This window comes from Gopherus evgoodei, chromosome 4 (assembly GCF_007399415.2).
Source record: "Gopherus evgoodei ecotype Sinaloan lineage chromosome 4, rGopEvg1_v1.p, whole genome shotgun sequence".
Classification (NCBI taxonomy): Eukaryota; Metazoa; Chordata; order Testudines; family Testudinidae; genus Gopherus; species Gopherus evgoodei.
The window spans coordinates 70028105-70054416 of NC_044325.1; the positions used below are offsets into that span (position 1 = coordinate 70028105).

General features: G+C 43.7%; 1 protein-coding gene across 2 annotated transcripts; it reads left to right on the forward strand.

The window, feature by feature from the left end:
* Window positions 1-945: 945 nt before the first annotated feature.
* Window positions 946-26037, forward strand: MED6 (mediator complex subunit 6). 2 transcript variants are annotated; one of them, XM_030559671.1, is made up of 8 exons: window positions 1011-1079; window positions 7199-7358; window positions 8660-8751; window positions 17716-17798; window positions 19194-19302; window positions 19993-20108; window positions 24853-24880; window positions 25537-26037. In XM_030559671.1, the coding sequence occupies exons 1-8, from the start codon at window positions 1058-1060 to the stop codon at window positions 25665-25667; spliced, it is 741 nt and encodes a 246-aa protein (XP_030415531.1). In that variant the 5' UTR covers window positions 1011-1057; the 3' UTR covers window positions 25668-26037. The 2 variants fall into 2 exon arrangements, with proteins under 2 accessions (XP_030415532.1, XP_030415531.1); XM_030559672.1 differs by lacking the exon at window positions 7199-7358 and having other exon boundaries at window positions 946-1079.
* Window positions 26038-26312: the final 275 nt, after the last annotated feature.

The following is a 26312-nucleotide window of genomic DNA, read 5'->3' on the forward strand; positions in this document are numbered from 1 at the left end:
TGCAAACACAATCAGCCTCTGAAATTCTTTTGCACACTCACCATAATTCACCTCCAGATGTCAGGGTAGAGCTCATCCTGACTCTGCTTACATCAGTAAGATGAAATGCAGTAAGGACAAATGAAAACTACTGCAATTAGAAAGGAACAATTATTTACATACATACAGAATGGGGACGAACTGGCTAAGCAGCGACAGCTCTCCCTTGAAAACTAGCTTTATCTTTCCCTTTTCATGGGGTCATATTTTATATTCTTGAAGTACAGGTCGCTACCCTGTTTGTGGCCCAAAGGAACCTACAATGTATCTGTAGCCACCTTCATCTTTAAAATGGAGAGGTGGCCCACAAAGGCGACAGATACCAGCTTGCACTGGCCATCACAATGTTGTCAGTTCTCACCATTTTATCCTAAGTGTTGTGATGCATAGTGTTTTTCTTAAAGCCCCAGTTCTGGGAATCATGCTGTTATGTCAGAATCCAAGCTTTGTGTTTTGGAAAAAGGATGTTTCTACCCTGTGTGTTGGTGGTGGTGAGCTTGCAAACATGACCCCTGAGGACTACATACAAGAAAACCAGCAGCAGCAGGCAAACAGTAAGAACCTCATTTTGTTAATTTTGGAAAACCTTGTGATTTGTGAGCCAATCTGTGATTCGTTTTGGATCCTGATTCATGAATGCTCGGGGGTGACAACGCTCAGAGCATCCTCTGCTGCCCCAGGAGTCCTGTATGCCCATGGCCCAGGCCTTATTAACCAGGGGAATTGCTTCATGTGATGCCAACTAGCCCCTGGCTTGGTGCACCTGCCCCTTGCAGGAAGCCTGGGGCTGCTGGGAAGGAAAAATGACCCTGTGCCGCGCAGCAACACCGTCTAGCTTCGACTAGAGCGGAGTCCCACTGGAACTCCTCCACCTTCCCTTCCCCACGCACAGTGGCTGTCGCCGCTCTAGTCCTTCTCTCGATGGTTTCCTGCCGCTCTACCGCGCTTCCTGCTCTCTATGATTTCCTGCCGCGAGGGCAAAGCCCTCGCTGGGCGGAAGTGCGCCGGGCTGGGGATCATGGCGGCGGTGGATATCCGAGGTACCGGCTCCCGCTCTCTCTCGATGGGCTGGAACGCGCTGTGAACGTGCCGGCGGGCTGTGTGCGGGGGGAGGGGGCTGTAATGCTGCAGGCTCCTTGCCCGGCCGCCGAGGCCATGGCGGCTGGGAGCTCTTCGCCGGCGAGGCGGGTGTGCACTTTAGAGACGGCCCCTGGTGTCCCGGGGGATTCGGCACATCCAGACCCAGGGCTCATCTGTAAAGTACAAACCGTCCCCGGAGATGGAGCGGGGCCGAGTCCTGGTACCAGCCCCCAGCCCCATGCACCGACCCGTCTGGGGTGGCTGGAGCTGGTGGGTTAATCTCTCCGCCCTGCTGGGGGAGCAGGTGGCGGGAGACGGGCGCTGTGCTCTGAGCACCCCTGGCCCCCTCGCCATTTGAATACCCTACGTGCCAGACAAGAGACTCCGCAGCACAGAGTCTCTGTGGTGTGTCTGTCCTGCCAGCTCCTGACATGCTGCCTGTCACCCTTCCTGCCGTTACAGACCTCACAGCCAGAGCCCTGCAGCTCTCGCCTTACTGTTACTGCTGCACCTCGGCAGCGGTGGTTGCTGTGCGGCATGTTGTTATGTGCCATGATATTGGCATGTCGTCCAGGGAAACAAGCCTGTAACTGGTGGCAATGAGAGACCTGTATTATCTTTGTGTATCTTTGTCATCTCAAAGTCCTTTAAGTCTCCAAAGAAACTGAATCCCCCTCTTCACGAAATAAATAAATACATAGAGATGTAACAAGGAGAAAAGGAGCTTCTGGACTGTTACATCTTGATGTTAGCATGGGGTTATTTTATGTATAGTCAGATCTTCTTGGAAGTGCTGCCTTTCTGCAGTCTGTAATTACCAACCTTTGATTATATGGTGACTTTTTACCAAAAAGGATCCCAGAGTGACTTAAAAGCTACAGGCCTGGTTTTGCAGTTCCAGTTCAAATAAGACTTCCACTGAGGTCAGTGCAAATCTTGCCTATATAGGGACTGCAGGATTGTGCCCTAATTACATACAGAAATCACTCCATTTATTGTGGAATTTCAGCCAACTCCCTGTGATGTAGAGACTGGCAGTCAAGAAGACAAGCAATGCATGTCACCCTGCAACAGTGGGAAACAAGAAATTATGGGCACACACACCAGGCAAATGTACTCTAATTGAAAATGCAGTGGAACAAAGCAGGCAGGATGGCCAAATGACTCTCACATGGCAAGCTGCTTAGTACTTGATCTGATTTAGCTATTGTATTTCTGAAGTGCCCTATTACTTTGGTAGAAAAGCATTGTATTATTCGAGGAGGTTTGCCTGTGGAAAGAGCCAGTGAATGAGATTAGATTAAGCTAAAGACTGCTTGTATTTAGAACGTCCCCCTATTTGTCAAAACTGTCGGATCCTAGCTACAACAAAAGTTGAGAGAAAAAAGAAGGGGGAACAGGATGGTGGAGGAGCAGTGAGAGACAGAACCCCCACCCACAAGTAGAGCTTCCTAGAATCTGTGAAGACAGAGGAGCAGAATCTATTCTGAAATATGCTGTGGACTATCTTCATGCAGATCTGATTTTCCCTTTCACTGTCTATGTATATTGATAGGTGCTATGATGCCTGTCAGATTTAATTCAGCAGATGAAGGACGGAGGGAATCTCAATATTTAAAATCTGCAGGTTAGATCAATGTAACATTCTTTTTGGCTTCTTTCCACTTCCTGAAACAGTTCTGGGGCAGTGAAAAATATTCAGTATAGGAGTTGCTGCCTGTCATTAAAGTTTTCCAAACATTCTGAGCTGACACCTCTGTTTGCATTAACTTTTAAGTACTCATCTCTGTATATAGATTCATCAAATTTAAATCACAAGTGTTGAATCATGAATAGGGAATAATTGGCTAGGCAGCAATACTGCAGAAAAGGATCTGAGAATGATAGGGATCACAAATTGAATATGAGTCAACAGATTGCTGTTGTGAAAAAAGGCAATGTGATTGTGGGATGTGTTAACAGAAGTTTCATATATAGACACAGGAGGCAATTATTCCACTCTACTTGACGCTATTGAAGCTTTAGCTGGAGTTCTGTGCCTAGTTTTGTGCAATGCACTTTAAGATGATGCTAACAATTTGGAAAGAGTCCAGAGAGCTACAAAAATGATGAGGTTTAGGGAGCCATGACCTCTGAGGAAAGATTGAAAGAATTGAGTGTGTTGAGTCTAGAGCAGAGAAGACTGAGGGGGACATGAGAACCATCTTCAAATACGTAAAAATATGTTATAAAGAGGATGGTGATCAATTGTTCTCCTTGTCCTCCAAGAGTAGTGCAAGAAATAATTGGCTTAGTCTGCAGCAAGAGAGATTTAGGCTGGATATTATGAAAAATTTCTAACTATAAAGATAGTTAAGCATTGGAACAATTACCTAGAGAGGTTGTGGAATCCCTATCATTTAAGGTTTCTGACAACAGGTTAGACAAACATCTGTCAGGGATGGTTTAGGTACATTTGGTCCTGCCTCAGCGTGAGAGGAGGGGACTGTATGACCTCTTGACTGCACCAGTACTACCAAGCTGTCACAGTACTTGGATGAGATCAGCCCCTGGATGAAGAACAGCTGGCTTAAGCTCAACTTGAGCAAAACAGAGTCATGCTGGTGGACAGAAGAAAGTATTTTGAAGAATTTGCAGCCGTGGTGTCATCTCCCTTTGGTTGAGGGGTCACATTCACAATTAGTCACTTCAGTCTGTAGTCTAGGAGTGCTCGTGGATTCCTCGCTGATGATCACTTGTTACATAGCAACAGCCATGGGTAATGCTGTTCACCATTTCTGGCTGGGTAGGAGACTCTTTCTCATCCATGCAGATGAAGACCTGGCCTTTGTCATGTCTTTGTCATTTCTCGGCTGAGCCGCAGCAATGCAATATACCTGGGCATGAAGCCTTTAGTATTCAGGAAACTCCAACTAGTACAAAACACTGCAGCACATCTCCTCAGCTATCACAGCACATCACACCTGTCCTCTAGCTCTCCACACTAACTGCCCACAGAATTTTGAATCACATTCAAGGTCCTCAGTCTTTATCTTCAAAGCACTCCATTGTCTGGGCCCAGGATACCTAAAAATGATCTAAAGCTCCAGGACAAAGACTGTGGACAACAGTTCCGCTCCTCTGGCTTGATGGACCTCTCTACAATAAGAGAGAGGAGAGAGAACCTTCTCTGGGCACAAACTCCCCCAGAAACTAAGGACTATCACAAATCTCTCCACTTTCTGCTTCACATGCAAGTGGCATTTCTTTGACCTGTCTTCTCCAATATAAATATATCGCAAGTGAATTTCTATTTCTTTCTTTATTTTTAAAAACAACCTACCAAAACAAGACACTTAATTGCAGATGCTTCTCCCTGTGGAGAGAAGCTGTGAGAGCAAACAACAGAATCATGTTGCTTAATGGACTATTGCAAGGAGCTCAGATACTGCACTGATAAATGTGGTATAAAAACCTATATAGAATAGGTTGAGGTGCTTTCCAGCCCTGCATTTCTGTGATTCTATTAAAACAAGAAAGGGAATGTGATTAACGTTTGAGAAACGTCTCACTTCAGAATATTATTACTTGTATTATAGTAGTGTGCAGAAAGTTCAATAAAGTACAGTGGCCCATTGTACTGAGTGCTGTGCAAACCTAGACTACAAGACAGTGCCTGCCCAAAGAGCATGCAGAGTAATTAAAAAGAGGATGCACCATGTGGGGAAAAGCACACAGATGACCAGTGAGGGTAATAAGAGTATATGGTTACTTAGACTAGAAATGTTAATAATTGTAGGACTCAAATTTCTTGGGATACTGATGAACAAGAGTTTTTAATAGTGTGGTAGAGGTGGGTGTAGGGAAGGAATTTGGAGGAGACAGTAGTGGCTTAATAAATTGGTTCAGAGTGGGTGTTCCTAGGATATGGGTCAGCATGGAAGAAAGTGCAGAGATACTTGTGGGAGAAACAGATTGGCAATTGAGGCTGGCATTGTTGACAGTGTGGTGAGGTCATGACACGACATGTAAAATAGCATAACGGATAAAAAGGAGTAACTGGGCTGTGAAAGGACCTCGAGGGTCAAGATTAGAAGTTTGTGTTTGAAGTCATGGAGAAATGGGAGGCAGTGGAATGAATGAGGTGACAAGGCCAAAACGATGGGCTGGGCAGATGTTCTTAACAGCAGTTTGAATGGATCATCAGGAAAGCCAGAGGGGAGGATGCAGTAATTGAGAGAGAGGGAGGGAAAGGGGCCTGGATGAGAATATTAATGCTGTGGATAGGGAGAAAAGGATGGATCTTGATAATGTATGGAGGAAGAAGTGGTAAGATTTAGATGAAGTCTGGAAAGAGGGTGGAGTTGATGACAAACTTCAGGTTACAGGGCTGGGACACTAGGAAAACTGGTGGTGGTGACAGAAAGTGGTGCAGGGGAGGGTTTAGGAAGTAAGATGAGGATCTCTCTTTTTTAGCTTACTGTACCGCCATGGACTTCTGTGTCCCTTAGTTTTGAGTCTCTGTCTCACATTAAATTTTGAAGGTAGACTGAGAGGAATGGTACAGACGTTTGTTGATTAAGATGAAGATATTTCTCAAACTCCATTTAAATGCATTGAATAAGATGCCTTTTTTGAAAGGACTGGGAATTATAGTACATTTTTTTGCACACACAAAAATGATGATGTTCCCTTCTGAAGAGGAACAATTGATATATGGTATCAGGGTTGCTTTTTCCTAGAGGATGGCCTGTTGTATATTATAAAAGCAATAATAAATGGACTACTCAGAAGTAGTGGCCAATGATAGTCTGATCCTGGAGTTGGAACTTTACATTCAGTTTTGTGGCATATTTACTATGAAGTTCCAGTCCCACCTGGGAGAAACGTCCACAGAAATACAGTTGTTCTTCTGACACAAATGAGATTTTTTTCATGCTTCTTGAAAAACTAAATGAGCAGGTGTCCTGCCAAGAATACGAATATTGAGAGGTTTGGGTACCTTATTTTCATTGAGATAAAGACCTTGTTGTCATATATATTTGGAAAGCATCTAGCATATTGTGGGTGCTACTGCAATATAAATATTAAATAATAAAATGCATTTAGTACTGGAGGATCTCCTATTTTTATGATGGGGGAAAGAGTAGTATATGTGAAATAACATAAAAACCTAATTTTTCCATTTTATGTAAGAACTAGACTAGCAGCTCTGAGATTGACAATGCAAAAATGAATTATTCATTTATGTCGTATTAACCATGGTTTGCTGAGCTCCTAGGTTCACTTCATAAAAGATTCATAATATATTCAGTGACATTTTGGGTCTGAATCTTGCATTCCTTATGCATTCAAAACTTCAGCTGAAGTAAAACATCTACAAGGGAATGACTGTAGTAGGAGCTTTCGATTTGCAAATAATGCAGTGGGCCCATTACATTCATAGAATGAAAGGGTTTCAGTCCTGCATGCAGTTTTCAGTCACTTTTCCACCCATGCTTGCTTTCTTTTTTCAGTGTAAAACTTGATGCCTTGTCATTGTGTTTCCTGCTCTCCTGAGAGTGGAGATTATTGCCACTGTGGCTTAAAATTATTGAATTTTTAGACCCTTTAAATTTCATGCAACCATGGTAGGAGAGTCTAGTAAATGTTAGTACATTTATCACTTGACTACGGCATCTACTGTCTCCACAACTTTTGTTTGGTCTGGCATTTAATGCTGGCTGCTGCTTACTTACTGTATTAGGTTTTCTTTCACTTTCAAAGTGAAGATAATGCTTAGTTTGCCCATTCCACTTGGCAAATGCTGCTGTTAATCTAAACCGTGTACAGTATGACCATAAGTGCAAGTGCTAATAATGTTTTCCCTACTGGCATTCCTAAGAAATAAAGGTGTCTGTGCGACTACCATACCTTATCTTGTTTCCCTCTGAGGAGGAAAATTTTGATTTTTTTTGGTCAAAATTTTGAATTTTAGGGAAATAATTTTCATGAAAACGTTGTTTTGTTTTTGACATGCTCTTATTAGTAGGTCCTTAATTGGTAAGAATCCAAAATCGTACTGACTGTTTTGGTGCTAATTTTAATGTTTTCTTCCAAGATAACCTCCTGGGAATTTCCTGGGTTGACAGTTCCTGGATTCCTATATTAAACAACGGAAGTGTGTTAGACTACTTCTCAGAGCGAAGTAACCCATTCTATGACCGAACTTGTAACAATGAAGTAGTCAAAATGCAACGGCTGACCTTGGACCACTTGCAGTAAGTTACTGTAAGGAATGCTGAGTTAACCTGAAAAATTGCTTTTTGAGTTGGCAATTTCCAACTTGTCCTCTAAAGGGTGTCACCAACAGCTGAATTGAAGAGTGCAGGGAAAGTTGTGATCCTGCTTCTTTTCCCTGTCTCTGTTCTTCTTCTGAGGTTGATTTACTCAGCCACTTGCAGCTGGGCCCTATCCTCTTTCAGATGCCAGAAGCAATTTATATTCTCCTAGTTCCTGTGGTGCTTCCTGTGAAGCACCGTAGGTACGATTTTGGGTACACCTGATAGGTTTCAGAGTTGCAGCTGTGTTAGTCTGTATCCGCAAGAAGAACAGGAGTACTTGTGGCACCTTAGAGACTAACAAATGTATTTACACCTGAGATTGCAGGTTTACAGAAATGTCAAAAAAGCCAATTAGCTAGAAACCTTTTTTTTTTTTTTTTGGCAGAGAAGCTACAGGCCAGGATAAAAACTGTGACAATGTTTGGGGACAAGGGCTCAGCCTAATTTTGTAATCAGATGAAGAGGATTAATTTCATGTCTCTTAAGTGGGATCTACTGTTGCTGGACACTCTGAGCTTTGTCACAGAATTGTGAATGAGTGTCTACATTGTTATTTAACCTGTGGTTCCTGCCGGATTGAATTAGGTGCAGTTATTGAAACAGATACCCCACCGTAGGAAGATTCAGCATGAGAAGTCTGACTTTTAATTTGGGCCCGAGGGGAAATGAATGGGTAGGCAGTCCTAATTACAAGTGGCTATTTATCAACATCACAGCATGCAATTGGCTTTTTTTGATGTGTGGCCCTGGCAGGAGAGGGGCACATGTAACAACAGGCAGAAGTGAGGTGCATTGACAGAACTATTTGGGGACCTAGGAATAAGCTAGTAGGGGACAATGTAGATCACACTAAATGCTCACTGGTAAAGTTGTGTGCATCTGGTGTTGGAGGGGAGGAGCCTTCACATTATCTGCATACATTCTGGTCAGTGCTGTTGGTCTGTCACTTCCATATGTAAACAACATCTGTAACTATAAGTTCAATTTTTCTTCCATTTTTTTCTTCTTCTGCCAGTAACCTACCTATTTGCCAAGAGGTTGACTCCAGGATTTTTTAATGCACTGTGAGCACAAGGCTAGGTTTTGCTATTTATCTTGGAAAATCCTAATGCAAGAGCTTGTGACCCATCAAGGAGTGATCTTTGGGCCCTGTGATAGTTGTTTTGGTGGGCTTTCACATCCTGTATTTTTAACTTTCAAATGAATGGAGTTACTTATTCTGGTCACTTGTCTTTTAGCCAAATGGTTGGAGTGGAATATATCCTTCTTCATGCTCAAGAGCCCATCCTCTTCATAATTCGAAAGCAGCAAAGACAGTCTCCAACACAAGGTAAGGGCTCACACAGCTTTTCCCTTTAATGGCAATGTTGGTGCTTTTCTGTCTGCTCTGTTTTTGCTCTGTGGGTTCACAACACAATTTCCTTCTGGTTTTACTTAGCCTTAAATCTCGTTTTGCTTTTTAGATAGTGGCATTAGGTCTCAGGATGTGTTGCATCTTGGCATTTTTGAGTGCTGCCCCCAAAGGGTGACCTGCACTCTGATAATAGCAGAGGATTGCCCTCTTGTGGCAAAATACTAATAGTGCAATGAGAAAGTGCTGCTTTTGCTGTAAATTTTGCCATGGGCAATTGATAGTTGTTAGTATGCATGATATGTCCTATATTTATGATATGCTTTACATAAGGTTTTCAGTTTAATTAGTTAAACATAATACTAATTTTGTGCTTTCCTGGGGCTGATTAGTGCAAATTAAATTTCATGCTAATCATTCTGAGTGATTATCATACAATTTGGAAATCTCTGATTTCCACGTATTAGGATAAGGGGAACATTTACATTGCTCTTTACATAATGCCATTTTTATTCTGCAGCCTTACCACTTTGTACTTTGAACTTCTCAGATGCACATGTTAAATAGGGTTTTCTAGTAAATACATGACTGGGAGACCTCCCAGGAAAGAAACTGGTGATTCAGTAGGTGAACCATAGCACTCCAGTATATTAGAGGGTGCTGAGGTAGTGTAGATGCCATCATTTGATTAGACATAAAATCAAAGTCCTAACTATTTGGGGTCATTAAAGATTCCATGGCACTTTAAGTGAGAGTAGAGATATTACCACTGTGCCGTGTCTGAATTCCAGTTGGGATAACTGCATTTTGTCTCCCTATTACATACAGTTGGATTCAGTATTCTTCATCTCTTATTCTAAATTGACTTGTGTTCATGTGAACTGCTAAAAAGTTTCCACATTTCAGAACAGGGTGAAATGTGTTCTGTATTTACTGTACGTAATCTGTAAAGCTCGTTGGGATCTTTTAGAATAAATGATAATGTAGTAATGTAAGGTTTTATTTTTGTTCTAAAGAGAAAGGGCTTTTGTAATGGACTCATACCTTTCTTGTGCTGCTCCTAATTTGCTTGGTTTCTGGCAGTGGCCTTAGTGTATTATATTCTTATTGGAAAAGAGCAGCCAACTGCTTCTTAGATTAGATTGAATTTAAAATCTAAATTGAACCTAGATCTCTTGGTGTTAAAAGTGTGTGCCATAGCCCAATGTATCACTTCCCTGCTTCTCTTGTTCCTTAATAGCCAACTTTTTAAAATCTGGAGTGGAGTTATGGCTTTTACAGTATAAACATTCAGACTTCAGCTGTGTAATTTGATCATTCATTGTAGGGAGTTTAGAAGAGAATGATTTAATAATACTCTTTTCAGTTTGTGTAAGATTTCGTAGTTACATTGCTTAGTTCCCTGCCCTGGATGTTATTCATATTTTGGTAGCCTGGCACATGTTTTAGGATCTTAAAGGCAGATCAGCTAAAGAAGAGAGTCCTACCTCCTGTGCTTATGAGTTTCAGAATATGTAATCAGTACTCTCATGGGATTGCAGAAGCATCAGTTTCATACACCTCTGTGCCGATATAACGCAGTTGTGGGGAGCCAAAAATCCCTACCACATCATAGGTGAAATGCCATTATATCGAGATAGCGGTGGCAAGGCTGCAGCAGTGATTTAAAGAGCTCTGGGCTCCAGCCGCTACAGGGAACCCAGGCCCTTTAAATCGCTGGCGGAGCCCCACTGCCGCTGTCCCGGGGTAGCAGGAGCAGGGTTCCAGTAGTGATTTAAAGGGGCTCCCTGCAGCAGCCAGAGCCCTAGACCCTTTAAAGCGCTGCCCGAGCCCTGCTGCTGCAGCCCCAGGGTAGTGGCGGTAGGGCTCTAGCGGTGATTTAAAGGGCCCTGGGCTCCCCGCAGCAGCCAGAGCCGCAGACCCTTTAAAGCGCCACTGGAGCCCTACTGCTACCGCGCTATATGCGAACCCATGTTATATTGGGTTGCGTTATAGTGGGGTAGAGGTGTACTTTCCACTTTTAAAAGTACCTTGTCAAAGTATTTTAGGCCCAGAGTATGATCTTTGTTAAAATGGGTATAATCTGGTGGGTGATGTCCTCTTGACTCTAAATATTATTTAAGGAGAAATATCAGTTGCTAATTTATTTGTAGTGTTGTTGTAGCTATGTTGGTCCCAGGATACGAGTGAGACAAGGTGGATGAGTTAATATCTTTTATTGGACCAACTTCTGTTGGTGAAAGAGACAACCTTTCTAGCTACACCATGCAGACCTGAAGAACTCTGTGTAGCTGAAAAGCTTCTCTCTTTCATTTACAGAAGTTGGTCGCCCACCTTGTCTCTCTCAGTTGCTTAGTTAGAAACACAAGCATTGCTGCACTGGGACAGGCTCATGAAACATCAACTCTGGAACTATGGCAAAAAATAAATAAATAAAAAAATCATGCAGCTGACTGTGGTGAGTTCTTCCTGACCTCATTAGGTGGTCAGTTTGTGCCCTGAAACATGAGAACAGAGAGTCCTTATAATTTTATTCTAGTTACTTGAATCTATAAATGCTATTCTTACTCCTGGGTCTGATTCTTTAAGGAAATATTTTGTGTTATTTACCTCAGTTATATCCAACTGTAGGAATTCCATAGGTTAAATGATACTCTGGCTGCATCTGTTATCATAGCAGGACTATGAGAATAGCTATGGGAGCTAGCATTGCCCTCCTTGTCATTGTGCCTGTGGCAGGTACTCCAGAGAAGGAGCCCACCAAAAGTTCCTCCTTCCTCTTTAAACTAGCTCTGTGCATTGATCTCCCTCCTCCAAGAACCATCTCTCACTTCACAAACTAGCTGAAAGAATGTGATAACCCTCATCTCCCAAACTGATTGAGACTCTCCGCACTGGCTCTGGGGCAGTAGGTGATAATCAAAAACAAACAGAAATTTGTTATAATGGAAGTAGGGATTGAACTCCCTCCCTGCTAGAATGTAGCTTTATCACTAATCCCAGTGCTACAGAGGCTACTGGGTGGAGTGCACTTTCATCAGCAACAAGAGTAAAAAAAGCAGGACTAATAGAGACCACAATGCTAGAGTGGATGGAAACAGCTGACCAGCACACAGTAACATTGCACTGCCCAGGACACCATGGCAAAGCTCTACACTTATGAAAAGTGCAATTTGGTCTTTAACACCTATGCAGACCAATCAGAGCTGCAGTTTCTAAGATTCTTGCATCTTAAACCACATGACATTTATTTAACCCTGCCAGAATTGGAACCTTTGGCCAGGGAAAAGTGTTTATTTCAATCCTGGTTCTTGGACCACTGAATTGTCTTTTCTCTTGATCTAACAGGGAAATTCTGCACAATATTTCTTTAAGGCAGGCCCCTTTCATTTATTTTCTTGCTGCTGTAACTTCAGAAGCCATCATATATGGGGGAGAACGAAAGGCAAAAGAACAGCTTTAGAGACCCATTGTTGCAGCCCTCTGGTTCCAGGGGAAGGGATGAACTTTCATGTTTGTCTTCTTGGTACCATACAGAATAGTAACGTCTGAATTTCTCCCAGTCAGAAGAGCTATGGGAAGCCAAAAGAGGCAGCTGTAAAGAAACGTGCTGCTTTGTACTTCAGAAAATGAAGTGCTTTTTTGCTTAATGTTTTGGGAAGAGAAAACTAGAGATCTACATTCACTTTTATTTCCTACTATTTTTCACGGGAGTTGTGAACATAAGAACTGCCATGTTGAGTCAGACCAATGGTCCATGTAGCCCAGTATTTTGTCTTCCAACAGAGGTCAATGCCAGGTGCTTCAGAGGGAGTGAAGAAAACAGGCAACCATTGAGTGATCCATCCCGTCATCCACTCCCAGCTTGTGGCAGTCAGAGGCCAGGAACACCCAGAGCATGGGGTTGTATCCCCGATCATCTTGGCTAATAGCCATTGATGGACCTATTCTCCAGGAACTTATATAATTATTTTTTTAAACACTGTTATAGTTTTGGCCTTCACAACATCCACTGGCAATGAGTTCCACAGGTTGACTGTGCACTGTGTGAAGAACTTCCTTATGTTTGTTTTAAACCTGCTGCCTATTAATTTCATTGGGTGACCCCTGGTTCTAGTGTTATATGAAGGAGTAAATAACACTTCCTTATTCACTTTCTTCACGCCATTCATGATTTTATAGAGTCTATCATAGCCCCCCATTAGTCATCCCTTTTCCAAGATGAAAAGTCCCAGAGTTTTAATCTCTCCTCAGATGGAAGCTGTTCCATACCCTTCATCTTTTTTGTTGCCTTTCTCTGTACCTTTTCCAATTCTAATATCTTTTCTGAGATGTAGTGACCAGAACTGCGTGTAGTACTCAAGGTGTGGGCATGCCATGAATTTATATAGTGGCATTATGATATTTTCTCTCTTATTATCTATCCCTTTCCTAATGGTTCCTAACATTCTGTTAGCGTTTTTGTCTGCTGCTGCACACTGAGCAGATATTTTCAGAAAACTGTCCATGATCACTCCAAGATCTTTCTTGAGTGGTAAAAGCTAATTTAGATCCCATCGTTTTGTTGGGATTATGTTTTCCAACGTGCATTACTTTGCATTTTTCAACATTTAATTTCGTCTGCCATTTTGTTGCAATTAGGGGTGAGGGGTAAATATTCACCTGTGATGGAATAGCAATGGTGGGGAATGGAGCAATTCAGAGGTGAGTTGCGCTCCTGTTGCTTCCTCCAAATTAGCACCTGAGCAAACAGCTCAGTGTGACATCTGCATAGAGATACTGAGGAGGAGCTGCTGCCCCATTCTTTGCTCCTAAGAACTTCGGGGCAACAGCCTGAGCCCTGCCCAACTGTCCTGAACCCTCAGTGATCTGTTACCTTGGGTGAGTGACCAGGGTTCATATAGCAAGGGCACCTGCTGAGTCCTGGGATTCCAGAGGAATAATAAGTGTTGAGAAAGATGGAGGAACTGGAACAAACACGGGCAAGGGTCAGGGCCTTGGGAGGGATTGACTCTCATGTCATCACTACGACTATGACACTGTGCTGTGGCTAACATTGTTTAAAGGTAGTTGTGTTGTCTGGGCTTGTCTGCACGAGGTGGGTAGGGGTTAACCCGCAGCTTTTTGATGAGCGTCAAGTAACATGCAGTAGTCAAGCTGCACTAACAATGTGCACATGGGACAGTGTGCCACTCCCAATGTGCATCATTGTGTACACACAGCAGCGGCTTGGGCGTTCTCGGAGGGTATCTCATGGGTATTTGCTTCACTGCTGAGCAGTGTGCATTCTGGGATTTTTTTGCACTAGGCACTCTGGGATGCATAAGCAATACATTTTTTAAATGCCATGTTTCCTCTGTCTCCACCCCATACTTTCTGGGCTGGCTAGCACCATCTGCAAATTGCTGTTGGCCAGTGTGGGCCCAACAATGCTTCATGCTGGCCATTGCAAATAAATAGAGGCTGCTTGGGCTGTATTTCAGCACTCAGTGCAGGATGAATTTGCCTTTGGACCCTTTCCACTGTATCACTGAGCAGGTGATGTGGCAGCAGCAGCAGGAGCTTCAGTGCAGAGGAAGCGAGAGGAGGATGAGGAAGCAGAGGAAGGCACTGAGTAACTGATTATACAGGAATTATGCTAGTTCCTAGAGCAGCTTCACACGTCTCCATCTAGCCCCCATTCACTGGGGCAGGCTGCAGTATAAGCCACTTATCACAGGCAAAGGGGTTTGGATCTGCTGCCTCTGCCTACCCATGGGCTGCCCCGTTGCAACCCTGCACCTATTCGGCCTATAGTCAGGCCTGCAGCCTGGGGCTTTCCAGGCCGGAACTCCCAGTTCCTCTGGCCCTTCCCCAGCCCTGCTCCCAATCTAGGTGTCTTGCTTGGGTCCCTGCAGCCAGGCCCTTCTCCTTCTACAAACAGAGGGAGACTGACTTGGTTTCTGGCTTACAGCCTCTTATAAGGGCCAGCTGGGCCTGATTGGGGCATGATCACACCTGAGCCTACTTTTCCCAATCAGCCCAGGCTCCTTGCCCCAGCCACAGCCCTCTCCTGGGCTGTTTCAAGGGCAGGAGCGGGCAACCACCCTACTACACAGATATTCATCCCCAGACACCCAATAGATACACAGATATTCATCAAGATGGTCCTCCCCAGAAGTGCTGCAGGAATGGAAGAGAGTTGTGAGCGACTCCTGTGGGGTAACCATGAAGCTGTTCCTCATTAATGTCCAGACAAGTGTGGAGCAATTTCTCAGTTGTAGATTTTGCTTTATCTCTCCTGTAGACATGGTGGAAGTGCAAAGAAAAACTGGATTCTGCAATGATTGTCTGAAACATTCACTGTTATCAGTCGTTATCTATGGGTATGTTTACAGCGCAACACCCTCTTTACTTCCCCCCTCCTCACCCTGCAGGAGCAAGTCTCAAAGACTGGGTCAAATTGTTTTGGGTTTGCAGGGCTCAAGCTACAGGGCTAAAAATAGCCATGTAGACGTTCCCACTTGGGCTGGAGCCCAAGCTTTGAAACACGGCAAAGGGGGAGGGTCCCGGAGCCTAAGCTCCAGCCTGAACTCAAACATTTACACTGCTATTTTTAGCCCCGCAGGTTGATTGCTGCAAGCTAGAGTCAGTTGACCCTAGCTCTGAGACATGCTGCTGTGGGGTGTTTTGTTGCAGTGTGGAGGCACCCTGAATGAGCCTGTGGAAAGGAATTAAGAGCTTTGCTATCCCCACAGTAAAGCTTTTGTACTGTAATGTGTTACAGGGTGTTTATTACCTCAGCAGGAGCTGCGGTCTTTGTAACTTTATGGGTCTGCAGTGTCCATGTCTACCTCATGTAAACTGAGAATACAAACCAAATTTCTTTTTCTGTAACCAGTAGCTCAATAAACTTCTGAATTTTGCACAAAATACCATTTTCATTATTCAGTTCTGCTGCAGAAGGGGGCAAGGTAGAGGCTGCAGCTGTGCCGTGCTGCAGGCCACCATTATGAACTGGCCAACGGGGTTTTTGGGAGGAGTGGAGTGGACTGTTTGCTGGGTGAGGGAAAGGGAAACAAAAATAGGTAAATGGGCATGTACAGTCTATGGGATGGGCCTAAAAATGGCCACTAGCTGGAGCTTTAGCCTGAGACAGAGGCTGGTTGCCCAGTTGGAGCAGCCACCATTTTGGAAATGTGTATGGGGATGCTGAATGGACAGTGTCGGGGGAGAAAGGAGGGCAGGTGGGGAGCCTCAGACTTGGAAGGGCTCCTAGCTCACATCTGCCTACAATGCCTCTGGTCACGGGGCACCCAGAATAGAAGGTAGCATGGCAGTATAGCGCAGTTGTAAAGAGAGATACTTACATGCTGAGATTCCCTTGGTAAGATCTGCCTCCTCAGTCCTGGCCTGAGTTGGTGCTTGGGACTTGGGGTTGGTTGCTGCAGGGCAGGAATCAGGCCGACCTTCTACCTGGCTGGTTTCAGGGTCCTGAGTCCTGAAAAGATCCTGGCTTTCCAAGGAAAGGTGTACACGGGCTTCATCATGCACATCCCCGATGACCCTTGCTTGTTCTCGGGAGAGAGGGGAGTGGGCAGCAGACTTCACAACTTTCCCAGGTGACAGTGTGCTGGTTATGTAGATGTTTAAAATCCTTTCCAACTCCTCAAAAGAGGATGCTTTCCCTGGCATCCCTGGGGTTAATACAAGTCCTCCCAAGCTGTTTGTTCTTTATCTGGCATTGCTTGGCATCCCAGTAATGATCTGTTTGGGACATCTGCTTAGCAGTTTCCACAACGAGATCTTTATTCCAGTGGCTGGCCATAAGAGCTTTTAGCGTCGATGCTTCTCCCCAGATGGCCATGAGATCCAGGGACTCAGCATGGCTCCTTCGGGCATGTTGTAGGACTTCTGGAGTAATATCACAGTAATTGTGATATTCTCAAATCCAGGGAAATGGGCAAAATTTTAAATGGGAGGAGGGGACATCTGGTTAACTTGGCACCAGAGCAGGAGAGGGCACACATGTAAACAGACAGATTGGTGATGGTCGCAAAGCAGTGTGGGATAGCTGTTGGAGGACTGCCAAAGTAGTGCTCAGCAGCATTATGTGCACACAAACAGTACACCAAACTAACTCTATTTGCAGCAAAGTTAGTGCACTTTGCAGGAGGACTCCAGAGTTTGAGATAAATGCAGTTAGTGTGTTATAACGGATTTTCTCGTGTATGCAGACATTTTCAAACTGGATTATCTTGACTGAATCCAGTTTAAACCTCCTGTGTAGACAAGCCCTGTGTCTGCCCCGCAACTTCAAAAAACAACAAAGAAACCTTGTTCAACAGTCAGATTAAAGAATGCTGTTCAAACCCTGAAGGGATCACCTCCAACCTGGTTTAGCTGTAGTGGACAGGGCTTTGCAAGGTTTGTTGCAGAACCATATTAGTTGGGCCTCCCAGGAAAACCCACAGTACAAGGCCTGAGTCCAAAAAGATGAGTGTCTGCAGAGTGAGACATTGTCAAGCAGTAATGCTGGGGAGGTCAGAGTGAAAGTTAGGAATGATTGGTTCCTATATCATAGCTTATTGTTTGGTTTCCTTGAATGGCAAAGCACATTTGAACTGTGTCCAGGACTGCTAGTCTGGGTGCTCTCGTGATACTGAAAACAGTTTAACTTTCTGTTACTTGTGTTTGTGACAGTGGAACAGGAATATAAACTGATGCTTCCTTGTTTATAAAATGGGCTTAATATTTTCCCTATCTCACAGGTGTAGTGTGAGGCTTAACTAACTTTTGTAACATGCTTTGCTATACAAAAAGGAAAAGGAAGAGGAAAAGATTGAAAGTTCAAATTATCCTGACCAGGTGAAACAGGTGACCGTTGAAATTAAACAACTTTGTCCCTTGCTTCCCCAGAGCTCTGCTTATTGACTAAACTGATACTGTGTTCCTTATTTACAGTCATCCCATTAGCTGATTACTATATTATTGCTGGAGTGATTTATCAGGCACCTGATTTGGGATCCGTCATAAACTCCAGAGTGGTGAGTGTTTCTACTATGCATTTGGTTGCTATAAAACAGTTATCAGTTCATATCTGCTTTTCTTTACATTGTTTCCCCAACCCAATTCAAGAAATTTCCTCTCTGTTCTCCTCCATTTTGGGAAAAGGAGATGTGTGTTAAATTTATGAATCTTATTTGGGTTATTGCTGATTATGTACTATATATATTGTATTACTTTTTAAACCTACCTTTGTACTTTTGAATAATTTAGGCACTATACCCAGATGTACAGACACTCTTAATCTATGTATTATATAATTTTAACATTATCTTTAATAAAATAAGATAACTCATCCTTTTTTTTAATAACTACAATTCGTTAAACCCTCTTCTTCCCTGCCTGGTCCTTCTCACCCCCTTGCTTTCAATGTCCCTCCTCCCTTACTTTTTCTTTCCATTTAGCAGATCCCCTCTGAATTAACACTTCCCCTCACCAAAAACTAAATAAATAGTGGAACTAACATGCTGTTTGCTGCCATTGCATTGATCACTCTGCTCTGCAATGTGTATTCTACCCCTTCCCCTACCCTGTATATGTTTTTTCTGTTTAGACTGTAAATTCTTCAGGGCAGAGACTGTCTACTACTTTGTGTGTGTGCAGCACTTAGCACACTGGGACCTCATTCTTGGTTGTTTCTTAGTCACCAGTGTAATAATTTATTACTAGTAAAAAAAATGCACCGTATACCGAGTACTCTACATTTGCAATGAAAGTGAAATGTTCCCAGAAGAGTGTAGTGTGCCTTAATTGCTCTGACAGGCTGTGAGGGATTGAAGAATCTTAATTGCTGAAAAAGGAGAGAGGGATTAAATTTTAAAATACTCAGAGGGACAATGTCAGGCTTAAAATTACTAAAGAAATCTTTTAATCTAAGTAGTTAATTTAACTGAAAGAGGTTAAAATGGAATTTGCATTTCACTATTTGTGCTGTTGGCACTTTTATTAACTTGGATACTAAAACTAAAATGGTTATTTTCACTTTCTGCTTTTCATGCCCCAGTATAAGGCTACAATACTTGTGTTGGATAGAAATATTTTTGTAAACAGTTCTCAAAGAATACAAAAATCACAAAAATATTTCTGTTCATACTAGGCTTTGTAAAAGTCTCTCATAAACAAAATCTAAATGATATTTCAAATAGCAACTGTAAAATAATTGGCTGATGGAGGGAAAAGCTACTTTAATGGTAAAACTACATTCCATAGTAGTTCACAAACTTGGTTAGCTTTTTACCAACATACAATATTTTTGCATGTAACACTCTATCAGTCACTATTTATGTAACAGTATCTAGGCATAGAATTGTCTGTTTGTATTATATATTACTCTGTTAAATTCCTGAACATTTTCTTATGTTGACTTCTGCTGAAAGCTCACTGCAGTGCATGGAATTCAATCAGCTTTTGATGAAGCCATGTCATACTGCCGATATCACCCTTCCAAAGGCTACTGGTGGCATTTCAAAGACCAGGAGGAAAGAGGTATGATGCCTGGGCCTTCAATGCATTAAGCAACTCTCCTTTTCTTTGGACTTAATACTTAAATTTTTAGCTAAGGTTTACTTTAGCATCCATAATTCCTATAACCAGTGTTCCCTGTAATTTTTCCCACGCATGTGCAGAATGAATTTTGTTATGTGCACCAATATGGAGGTGATGTGTGACTCTGATTGGGGGTCCGGGCTCTGGGGTGGGGCTGGTGACGAGGGATTCAAGGTTGCAGTTGGGGGAGGGTTGAGGGCTCCGGCTGGGGGTCTGGGCTCTGGGATGGGGCCATGGTTGAGGGGTTTGGGGTGCAGGCTGCCCTGGAGCTATGGCAGGGAGAGAGGAATCCCCCCAGTCCTCTCTCCCCGCACCAGCACCTGGGCTGTGGCGGGAGAGGTGTCTCTCCCCACTGCGACAGGGCTGGGGCTGCAACCGCAGGAGAGGTACTTCTCCCCCATTTGTGGCAGGTCCGGGGCTGGGCTGCGTTGGGGCTGGGGCAGGGGCGCCTCTCTCTCGTCCGCAGTGGGGCCAACCTCGGTTGGGGCAGAGGTGCTTCTCCCCCGGTCCCGCAGTGGGGCCAAGCCTGAAAGAACAACCCTCTCCAGGAACAAAGAGCAGATAAAAGAAAACTAGAACTTCCATCATTTGATGTGATGTTGCATTTCAGCCTCTGTATATGATTTGCAGATAAAGCCAAACCAAAAGCCAAGAAGAAGGAAGAACCAAGCTCTATTTTCCAGAGGCAGCGGGTGGATGCTTTGCTTCTAGACCTGAGACAAAAATTTCCACCCAGATTTGTTCAGGTAATAGTCATTTGTGTCTGCAGTGTTACTTCAGCATACACATCAGGGCTCCTCAGGTGGACAGCTTGTGGGACTTCACTGTACTTGTTGGAATGGTAGCATTGGTTGGAATAGGAACTTTGAAAACAATAGGTTCTCTTAATGCAGAATGTAGAGGAGGATTCCCTAGCATAGGTGAAGGAGTTACCCAAAAGTGCACGCTGTAGCCTTGCAAAATTGCCATGAAAATTTACTAACCAAAGTGGATCAGGGTTTATCTCATCAGGTGTCAGACTCTGCTGCTGCCTCAGTTTTCCCATTACCACAGCCAAACAAAACTGATACCACTGATGTTTTGTATTTACTGTCACCTTCTGGGGACTAGTTTGTTGGAACATAAAACAGCTCAGCCTTCTTCTAGAGGCTCACTGGTTTATTATGCCCCTCTTGGGCTCAGCAGTCCATTATATCTCTATCAAGAGTGTTGTTCCTGCCCCTCACTGCAGGTAGCTCCAGTCTGGCCTTTTTTTCTCACTGCAGTGGAGGACTTCCTGGATCACCTGCAGGAGCTTCTCTGCAGGGCTCTCTTGCTGTCCCAGGGATGTAAGGAGAGTATCCCTGTGTAGTAGCAGCTCACACAACCTCCCTGCTCCTTTGTATCTCCCTTTAACTCAGTAAGCTCATTGAACTCAGGCTATCTCTATTATCTCCCAGCATGCTCCAGTCATGAACCCCCAACTCATTCCATTGATTCGGGGAGGTGGATTTATTCTGGCACGAGAGCAGTGGGACCCAGTCTCCTTCCAGGGCCAGCTCCCCCTGTGATACCAAGTTAAAAATCTACTCACCCACTCTTTACCAAGATGTCTGATGAGGAAAGAACAAACCAACAAATGCAATTTATTTGCCTGTTGAGGAAAAAAATTACTCTCCTTCACAAGTAGAACTTCTGCAGAGCTAGCATTGTGTATGCAATTGTTGATTTAAAGGGACATGGTAAAAATTTCATTAAAGCTGGTGATTCAATAGTTGGCATTCTTCCCTCTGAGTTACTATTGAACCAGTATCTCAGCAGTGTGATGGAAGCCCTGCACTGGTGGAGGATCCTACCCTTGCTTTGATTAAATGTGAAGTAGGGGTACTTTTTTGGGAGGTACACATTGTTAGCCCCACCAGGCTGAGCAAATTCCATTGTGAATAAACACATGCCCCACATATTTGTAGTGGACTTTTCCTATCCTCAGCTGTCATTGCCACCTTCCACTTTAGAAGTGGCTGTTCTGTTTGTGAAGTCATTTCTGTAAGGAATTCTGGGATCTTTTGTGATGAAATGCCCTATAGCAGCAGTTCTCAACCCGCGGGCTGCATGTGGCCCAATTAGCACACAGCTGTTGCCCAGCTGTGTGCTAAAAATATTCAAAATTTGCCGCTCTGGTCTGGCAGTGGCTGGCTCAGGGGGAGACAGCATCTGGCAGCCTGCTGGATCGTTCCTGCCACCAGGGGGCTGGTGAGTGCCACAGGAGGGCAGAGAGCAGTAGAGTGGATCTCTTGGCAGGTTTGGGGGGTGGGGCTCTGGGCAGTGAGGTGGTGGTGGGTGCTGGAAACTAGGGGCTTACGGAGGCCTCCAGGTTTTAGGTGGGGCTTTGTTCCTGGCCCTGGAGGTCCTGGCTGCCCGACCCCGGGTGGTGGGTCTTGGGATCCAGGTTCTGGCTGCCTGGCCGCAGACGGTGGGGTGCTGTGTCCAGGGTCCTAGGATGTTGGCTGCTGGGTCCAGAATCCTGGCTGCCTAGCTGTGCGTGGCAGGGTCTGGGGTCCAGCTGTCAGGCCTCATGCCCAGGGGTCTGCTTCTGGCCCTGCTCTCTGGAGGGTCTCTGGGCAGGGGGTGCTGGGCATAGGGTACTGTGGGAGATTTTAGGTGGGGGCAGGCTGTGGTTCTCAACCTGTGGCCCATATAACACAATGTGGCCCATATAAAAGTATAATAAATAGGTTGAGAGCCACTGATCTATAGACATATAAGGACATGCTATTAAATACAACAGTTCCGGTCCAAAATTTGACCTATTGTTAAAATAGTTAGGTGGGGAATCATCCTTTAGATTCTATATGCCTGTTTATTCCTCTTCTTAAGCCCAGCACTCAGTCACCAAGAAATTACAAAAAAGATAGTGTTTCTGTAAGACCTAAAAATAAAATCCTGTGATATCAACAGATAAAGGCATTCTGTTAGTGCATGGTCTCTTGCAAAAAGTTAATAAGTATCCCCTACACCGAGGGATAAACTAATGTCAGAGAAGTCAAATAACTTGTCCAATGTCAAACAGCAAGCAAGAAACAGTCAGGGATGGAAGATATAGAATATATGGAGATATACCTATCTCATAGAACTGGAAGGGATCCTGAAAGGTCATTGAGTCCAGCCCCTGCCTTCACTAGCAGGACAAAGTACTGATTTTGCCTGAGCTCCCTAAGTGGCCCCTTCAAGGATTGAACTCACAACCCTGGGTTTAGCAGGCTGATGCTCAAACCACTGAGCTATTCCTCCCCTCTCATAAAAAAGACTGATTGATATCATAGAGTATCAGGGTCAGAAGGAACCTCAGGAGGTCATCTAGTCCAACCCCTTGCTCAAAGCAGGACCAATCCCCAGACAGATTTTTTTACCCTAGTTCCCTAAATGGACCCCTTGGGGATTGAACTCATAACCCTGGGTTTAGCAAGCCAATACCCAAACCACCAAGCTATTCCCCTGATATGTTTTGTCTCCCAGTCTGTTGTTCTAACTACTAGACGTGATGCCTACCATGGTCAATATTTAGCACTGTTGTGCTTCATCTGTTGTTTCTGGAACAGCAGATTCTGAACGGTATTCCCAAAGCTGTTCTGAAATAATATTATTAAGGCACAAATTAGTAAGGAAATGCACAGTGCAACTGACTTTCATGACTCAATAAAATGTATTTAAATCTCCAAGGCTGTGGGTGAGCTATTGCCATTATGCACTTGGCTATTCTGCCTTCAGTCTCTGCAATGGCTAGTTTCTAACTAATTATTATAATATATTCTGGAATACTTTAAGTAAGGCAAGCACTAGGTCAGACCAGATTCTAATCTACTTCCAAATTCAAATACCTTCAGAGACCATGGGAGAAAAATCAGTGTTTGGTCAGTGGAAAAGGACAGTATTGGTAGGGAACTGCATTTTAAATTCTTAATGTATTTAAAGAGAAAAATACCTTCATGGCACCTGTCATCCAAAGATCTAAGTATTTTACAAAAATTAACTACACCATTTGTGACAGGTTTCACGTTGATAGCCATGTTAGTCTGTATCAGCAAAAACTAGGAGTCCTTGTGGCCCCTTAGAGACTAACAAATTTATTTGGGTATAAGCTTTCGTGGGCCCTCAAAAGCTTATGCCCAAATAAATTTGTTCGTTTCTAAGGTGCCACAAGGACTCCTTGTTTTTACACCATATGTGTGAAGCAGGTAGTAGGATACACAGGGATCACCTCAACCACAACTGAAGATAGCCACCTTTGGAGTGGGATGGAACTCAGTTGCAACAATGCTGTGCAACGTTTTACGTCAAGAAATGAAGAATATTGACCCTGTCCATTGCTTTACTGGTTCATCTGATCGGATCACTGCAAATTGCACTGCAGGCAATTACGGAAAATAATGAACTACAGGCATAGTGCAGGCTTGAGCAGAGAGAGAGCATAATTCATGTGGAATGTCCTATGTACTTTGGTATCCAGGTACCGAAATCCAATTCTTGTTTGAACAGCAGCAAGACACCTAAAAATATATATATCTATATTGAACCATTGTTACACTGAAAGGTGCTAATGGCTGCCATCAGGTGAATCTAGGATCCAAGACAACCACAGACCATGTTAAAGCCAATGGGTATGCTACACACTGTTTCAGGTTCAATAGAAAGAGCAATCAGGTCCCATGGTGGAGAGCACCCAGGGCAATTTGTTGCATGGGAGGTCAGAGCTAAGCCATGTGAACAGAGGAGTTTCACTGATTGCAAACACAGAGGCTTGGGCATTGTTTTGCAAGGTGTGTGTATGTTTTGGAGGAGAAAAGCAGCATAAGGAGTAGTGAGAGGAAGCACAAGGGGAGAGGTTGCTGGCATGGCAGACTTGGGGATTTCTGAGCAAGGAAACTGCCTGCTGTTTATTTCTATTGTGTTCATGGAAACAGGACTTTGTGTATATTTTTTGTAAATAAATAAGATTACACCAAAAGCATACCTGACTTGTGTCACTGACTTATCATCTATCCTGCAAAGTCCCAAATATTAGCTAACCGCATGGGCCAAAAAATTAGCTCTAGAGTCAAATGGTCTTAATTAATTTCCTGTTCTTTACAAAATTAGATTTTTCTTTTACACTGCTGGATTTTCAGACCTTTTGAGCCATATTTTACAGCCAAGGAAAACAGGCATTAGTGACTAGGAGGGGATAAGGTTCTTTGCATGACTGGAGAATAAAACATTTAATTTTTGTGTGCTGTTAATTTTACATACAGATTATAATTTAATTAATTCATCCGGAAGACTTGCTCGTCACTCTTCTCTTGTTTGACATCCCCACGATGTTCCCGCTCACGTGAGGCCTTCCCTTGTTATCCCTCAGAACCCCTCTTACTAAAAGTATTCTACAGCAAAAGATGATACTTTAGTCAGTGTTAGTGAAGGATAATAATAACAAAGCTCCAGTTCATCTGACTTTCTTTTTTTCTTTTTTGATAGCAAAAGCCTGGAGAAAAACCCATCGCAGGTAAGAGATCTCACATTATCACAAGATTTTAAAAAGGAGCCCAAATCCAGATGTGATATAGGTTCAGTTGTGAGGCTGAACTAACTAATAGGCTCACTCCTGCTGCTGCTGAAATTGTTGGGAGTTTTGTCACTGACTAATATGAGAGCAAAATCAGGCTCAGTATGGGCCTAATTTTGCAAGGTTCCAGATGGAACTTCACCTCCGTGCTTAGGCTGTAAGATGTTCCATCCCATCCCTTATCCTCTGAAGACTATCCCCTGTGCAAGAGGCCCCACCCCTCTAAGGGAGCTGCTGAGCCAAGAGGCCTCAAAACAGGAGATGCTCTTGGGGAGACCAGTGGCCAAGTTGATTCTGCATCCTGGTGATTTTGCACCAGAGCCATTGCAGCAGGGCGGCAAGCTAGGGCACATCGAGGACTGCCTGAGGGGGTTGTGCTGGTGTTCAGCAATGTCAGAATAGGGGAACTGCAAGCTGCTTTCCCTCCCAGTCCCTGTACCATGGCAGCCCTGAATGTCTCCTGCACAAGTATTGACTGGCTTCTAGTCTCTTAAAGTCCATTATATTTTCAAAACAACCAGAAAAGAATTTGAAAAGAAATGTAAAACCATCAGAGCTGAGTTATAATTTATTTTTATGGTTTGTTTTTTATTAAGTGGATCAGATCAAGAAAGAGCCAGAACCAGCCCCTGAAGCTATAAAGCCAGAGGAAAAGGAAACTGTAAAGACTGCCCAACAGAGTGCTGGCACTAAAGGGCCCCCAGAGAAACGGATGAGACTCCAGTGAAGGGATGGACAATTCCATATCAAGATGATTCAACGTCTGGAGAAGAATTTGCAAGTGACTCCTGCTCCCCCCTTATCTGTATTTGAACATTTAGGACTGTGACACTGCAGGATTTAAAGCCCTTGCAACAGCTTCTTCTCTCAGCAGAAACCTATTAAAAAGCTGCCAATGGAAAGACTTGAGCTGCACCGGGAGGGGTTTTTTCAGCCTTCTCCCCATTTTGGATTTTAGCTTCTGACTGAATTTCACAATAATGCATTTTTCAACTTCCTTATAAAACTCCATTTATTTTCATGTCCTCTGGTAGTTATGTTTTCTATGTAAACAGAGGAACTTTTTAATAAAAAGTTGAATTCTTGGTACACCACCATTTGGCTGTTGAAGTGCCTTTCTTGCTTACCCTCTTGATTATCTATGAAATGGTTACTGAATATGCTGTGTGTGCTGGTAGTAGATTTCATTTGAATGTCAGGGTGTACCATGATATTATGCATGTTAACCTTTCTTGAGGAAGGTGTTTCCTATGGCATTAAAGGATTTACGCTGCCTGCTATAAATTGCTGTGTCTGTTAGAATGCTGGGATACAGATCAAAAGTTTGATAACTGGCAAGGCTGAATCCATGTAATTGGATGTCAACCTTCAG